The following is a 5,050-nucleotide window of genomic DNA, read 5'->3' on the forward strand; positions in this document are numbered from 1 at the left end:
GAAATTCAGAGGCCAGCCATCTAATATTCTTCACAATTGACTTAAAGTGCCAAGGAATATCCGAGCGCCTTAATTTTACTAAATAATACTTTGGAATAAAATATCGTGATACTCAATTTGCTAAAAAGTAAACAATATTTTCGTTTCCACGTTAGCTTGAGATACTGAAGAAATTTTTTCTATGTGCTAGAAACAATGCACGGTACACCAAGTGTTTCATATATGTGGTTGAAATTTTTTTGTAATATCCAACCACTTGTACTAAAGCATAGAATATTCGGATTCATAAAGGAATGTTGTCTGCAATGGGAGATCCTTATAATATAATCCCTAAATCTTAGGACTAAAATATTAAAAAATCATTGTTCATTTTGTTGGAGTATGGCCATCGATAAAAACTAAAAAGTTGTCTCTACTGTTGATTTCCCAACGTTTCAAAAATAGGGGAAGTTGTATGAATGACTAAGCATTCATGTATATGGGTTCAAAAAAACAAGGGAAAAAAACCTAAAAAGAGAAGTTGATGTGCAACATTCAACATGAGTGTCCACTAAAAATCAATAGTGGGTTCATTCTTCAAGTCCTTATATACATTCTTCTCATTTTATGGTTTTTTTAAAAGATCTGACAAGTCTCTATATATTAAGATACATTGAGAACTCCTACTTTGGGCCATTAAATGCCTTTTGTCGCTCTATTTGACTTTAGAGACTAGACTTCCTTCAGTATCCTATTAAAAATGCTCTAATGACCACTATTCTAAAAATCCATGCCTAGGCGCTAGGCGTTATGCACATGACCACTGTCCCGATTAATGACTAGGCGTTTGAAAATTAAGAAAAGATGCCTAGCCTGCTAAGGCGCTGCCTAAACCGCTTAGACCCCAGCACGATGCCCGATTAACGCCTAACGTCTTTTAAAACCTACTTGTCTACTGAATGGTTTGTCCAGCACATGAAAATTCTCTCGAGCCATAGATCGCAATGCTGCTGCGGCGCACGTCGTACACGACGGACACGGATCAAACACAGCAAACGGTTTGACGTCGGACTTTTGGATCTCGTATTGATCCAACAATTCATCCACTTGGATCGGATCAGAATTGTGCTTGTCGGTGAGAGCACGCATTCGCACAACCTCCTCTTTCCAAAAGTAAAAAGTACGCGCACAGAACAAAAACAAAATATTAATAAATTTAAGTAAGAAAATTAGTAATGGGACTGAGACTAGCGATTGAAATGTTCCGGACCTTTCCAACAAGTCTGAGTTGGCTCAACTGAGGAAACCAAAATCCCGACATGCTTATTCTGGTCAGTTCTCTGTTTTGTTTGCTGGTTGTTGTTTTTTCCATGTTCTGATTCTAGAGAGAGAGTGCGTGCGTGATCATTCTGTTAAGTTAGTTATTTCAGTTAATCCGAAAGCAATCCTCATTCCTCAGCTTGATTAAGCTTGTTTTCATTTCACTTGCGCTTCTACTACTGATTTTGTTTGTTTGTTTCATTATAGCAGTTAGAATATAGGTCATTGAAATAAATCCCTAGTAGTTCTAGAGCTAATATGTGCACTTGATCTGATATCCTAGTGGATAGGATTTCGGATTTCGTACTGGTTATGGGTTCTAAACTCTCCATTCCCCAAATTATCGTAATAGTTTCCAACACTTTTCCTCCTCCTAATAACAGTAAATTTCAAGTAAATAAAAAAGTTATTGAAGTAAATCAGATTCATGCCTACTTCTCTGTCTAACTCTCTTGATTTGACCTTTCCAAAAGGTTTGGAAAATATATCTCTTGCTCTTGATGAATCTACATTTGGGTATTTATACGTGTTTTAAGAAGATAAAAAAAATGAAGCTTACTTACAATCTGATTGAGTTGCCAAGAGGAAGTTGTTTACAAACAATGCTCCAGAAATGGTAATATGCTTGTTGGTAAACAATTGTATAAGCTAATCAATTAAAGATTGAAACCTAAAAGCTCAAAAAAAGCCGTCGAAGTGCAGGTGAAGCCTTCTCTCCACCTGCTCGACGAAATGTCCCAAAAACACTGTGTGTTGTGCTGCTACCTTGTGACACACACGGTCGCCCAAATTGAAGTACGTATGAGCGAGAATGTTGAGTATATATGGAAAGTCTAGTTGTGCTACATATGACATGGAAGAGACTAATCTAATAGTTTTGGTATGGGGGACTGAGAAATCAGAGAGAGAGAGAGAGAGAGAGAGAGAAGAAGAAGAAGAGGGTTGGGGGGGGGGGGGGGGGGATACTAATCTAATAGTTTAATGTCAGAAATTTAGAATTCAGTGTCTGAGGAAGTATTTGTACAAAACTAGCAAGCAGAGCTTGGTTTCTGAGAAAATCTTCCATTATATAACACCTATGCTAACTTGGTTCAAACTTCATTGGGATAAGGCTTCCAGTCCCGCCTGATCTGACGTAGCATCTTCTTCATAATCAAGTCGGGTCTCCATTGTCTTCATAGAAATATAAACTAAAAACCAGCTAGGTTTTATTTCTTAGGCACTGCAACAATTACCAACATTTCAGAAAGAAAAATTTAATCATCTTTATTTTGAACATCCATCATCCATCATCAAGTTTGACTCTGTCATTTTTAAAGCTATTGCCCACTTCTACTAGGGCATTATCATGGTAAAAGAAACATGCACATGTAAACCAAATTAAACCAAAGTTCGTGTTTAATTAACACAACGAGTTAAAAAATTATTGCGTATGAAATCTTTAACAAGAAAAGACTCCTTATTACTTGCTTATATAGGTTATAAGGTGTGCAAACAACAGAAGCACTCAAAAGCATCTGTAATGGTGGAGCCGTTGACATTGCATGTAATATAGAAAAACATTTGAGAGCTTTCACACGTTGACTTGCCAGGAAAAAAAAATCCTGATTCCACCACTGGAGCCTGCAGTAGTTATTTCAGTTGATCTGAAATTAACCCCCAGCTTAAGGTTTTCATTTCACTGCACTGCAACTACTGAGTTTGTTTCTATCAGTACACTTACTTATAAGCTTGATCCTTTGTGCATTCTTTACCAAATAAAATATGATCAAAGGAATTGGTGGATTGTGATTTAAAGGTTTCATATTTCCTTTATAAGCTAATTGTTTAAAGAATAAAGATTGAAACTTGAAATGTCGAAAACTGTTGTCGAATGGAGGTACATCTGTCACGACTTGGCTAAAAGTGTCTAGCTACTTATTCCTATGCAGGTCTTCTAGTTTTCTGAATCATAGTAATGGCCTCGAATGAGGTTAGATCCTTGGTTTCAGGACTAATAGATCCTTTGTCTCAAACAAATAAAAGGAATGCTCTGAAGGGTAGAAGAATTCGCCGTTGTAGAAGTGCTCCTCTTTCAGAGTATATAAGGTTAGAGGCAGGCTTTGCCTCAGGTCCACGTACTGAATCCTTTTGTGGAAATATACACCCGAACTTTCTCTTTGTAGCTGCATTCTTGACTGTCTACTTAGGCATAGGAACTTTATGTTTCTACCTCGTCAGGCACCAGCTCAAGGGAGAGAAGACAAATGGATTTCTTGATGCTGTTTATTTCTGTGTTGTGACAATGACCACTGTCGGATACGGAGACCTTGTGCCAAACAGTGTTCTTTCAAAACTACTGGCTTGTGCTTTCGTCTTTTCAGGAATGGCTCTTGTTGGGATGATCTTGAGCAAAGCAGCTGACTATTTGGTAGAGAAGCAGGAATTATTGCTTGTTAAAGCCTTGCATTTGAGTAAAAAAGTTGGGCATTTTGAAATTCTTGAAGATATCGAGACTAACAGTCTGAGGTACAAATGTATTGTGGTCTTCATCTTTCTTTTGCTGCTCATAATTGGTGGCACAATCTTCCTAGCTACTGTTGAGGAATTGAGCCTTGTGGATGCATTCTATTGCGTTTGTTGTACCATAACAACTCTGGGTTATGGAGATAAGAGCTTTTCTACTCAAGCAGGGCGTGTTTTTGCAGTATTCTGGATATTGACAGGTACCATTTGTTTAGCTCAGTTTTACCTCTACATTGCCGACCTAAATGCCCAGAGCAGACAACGGGCGTTAGTAAAGTTGATTCTTACTAGTAGGATGACCAATGTAGATTTGGAGGCAGCTGATCTTGACGATGATGGCTCTGTTCGGTATGTGAATTTTTTCTTCAAAAACGTTTGTGTATTATGGGATTATTATTTCTGAATTCTTATCTGCTGAGATGGTTTAATATCTAAATTTTGACATGCTTCCTCCTCCTTCCTTTTACGTAGGGCTGCTGAATTTGTCATATACAAGCTCAAAGAGATGGGGAAGATTAGCCAGGAAGATATTAGACTTGTAATGGAGGAGTTTGAAGATCTTGATGTTGATCAGTCAGGAACGTTGTCAACATCAGATGTAATGCTTTCGCAATAACCTCAAATCGAGAAGTAACTCTGGCATCATGCTCTGAGTATTCTGAGAGGTGTCTTTGTAAGTTCGTGATTTGTATGATTGCTGACCCTTTCTGTGATGTGAATTTCTTTACTATGTCCAACATATCTCTTCCTATATAAAGACTAGGTTAAAATGGTTAGACTGCTTCTATGTTAGAGATCATTGTTGATTATTGTCCTACCTCGATGTTAGTCTCATCTGTCAATATTTCTCTTCTTTACCGTGGTTTACAGGGTTAATACAGTTTGTCTAATTAAATTGTACGATGACAGTCATGGACATAAAAGCATTTTATAGCCAAATACTTGGTTCATGGCTTCTAAAGTGTTTTATTTACATGGGGTTACAGTGAGCAAACAAACTTTGCTCCTCCATCAGATTGAAAAATGGGACTGCTTAGGTCCTGATTTCAAGAATATCATCAAATGTAGTTCAATTTTTTTGCATTAGGATAGATTTGGGGGCTGTGCGTACGCGATGCGCGTGTGGTGTGGTGAGGACTAGTGGGAGCAGAAAAGGTTAAATGTCGTTTAAGTATACATTATGACATATGTTGGTTAAAATATGGGTTTACTTCTGCAAATATTATCTGCTTCTGCATTGATACTT

General features: G+C 37.5%; 1 protein-coding gene across 2 annotated transcripts; it reads left to right on the plus strand.

The window, feature by feature from the left end:
- Positions 1 to 934: 934 nt before the first annotated feature.
- Positions 935 to 4,580, plus strand: LOC137743531 (two-pore potassium channel 1). 2 transcript variants are annotated; one of them, XM_068483445.2, is made up of 4 exons: positions 1,142 to 1,310; positions 3,231 to 4,004; positions 4,113 to 4,152; positions 4,276 to 4,580. In XM_068483445.2, exons 2-4 carry the CDS (start codon positions 3,257 to 3,259, stop codon positions 4,418 to 4,420), a joined length of 933 nt encoding a protein of 310 aa, XP_068339546.1. In that variant the 5' UTR covers positions 1,142 to 1,310; positions 3,231 to 3,256; the 3' UTR covers positions 4,421 to 4,580. The 2 variants fall into 2 exon arrangements, with proteins under 2 accessions (XP_068339545.1, XP_068339546.1); XM_068483444.2 differs by having other exon boundaries at positions 935 to 1,310; positions 3,231 to 4,152.
- The last annotated feature ends 470 nt before the right edge of the window (positions 4,581 to 5,050 follow it).

Source organism: Pyrus communis, chromosome 11 (genome assembly GCF_041283825.1).
Source record: "Pyrus communis isolate YQ-2024b chromosome 11, ASM4128382v1, whole genome shotgun sequence".
NCBI classification, from domain to species: Eukaryota; Viridiplantae; Streptophyta; class Magnoliopsida; order Rosales; family Rosaceae; genus Pyrus; species Pyrus communis.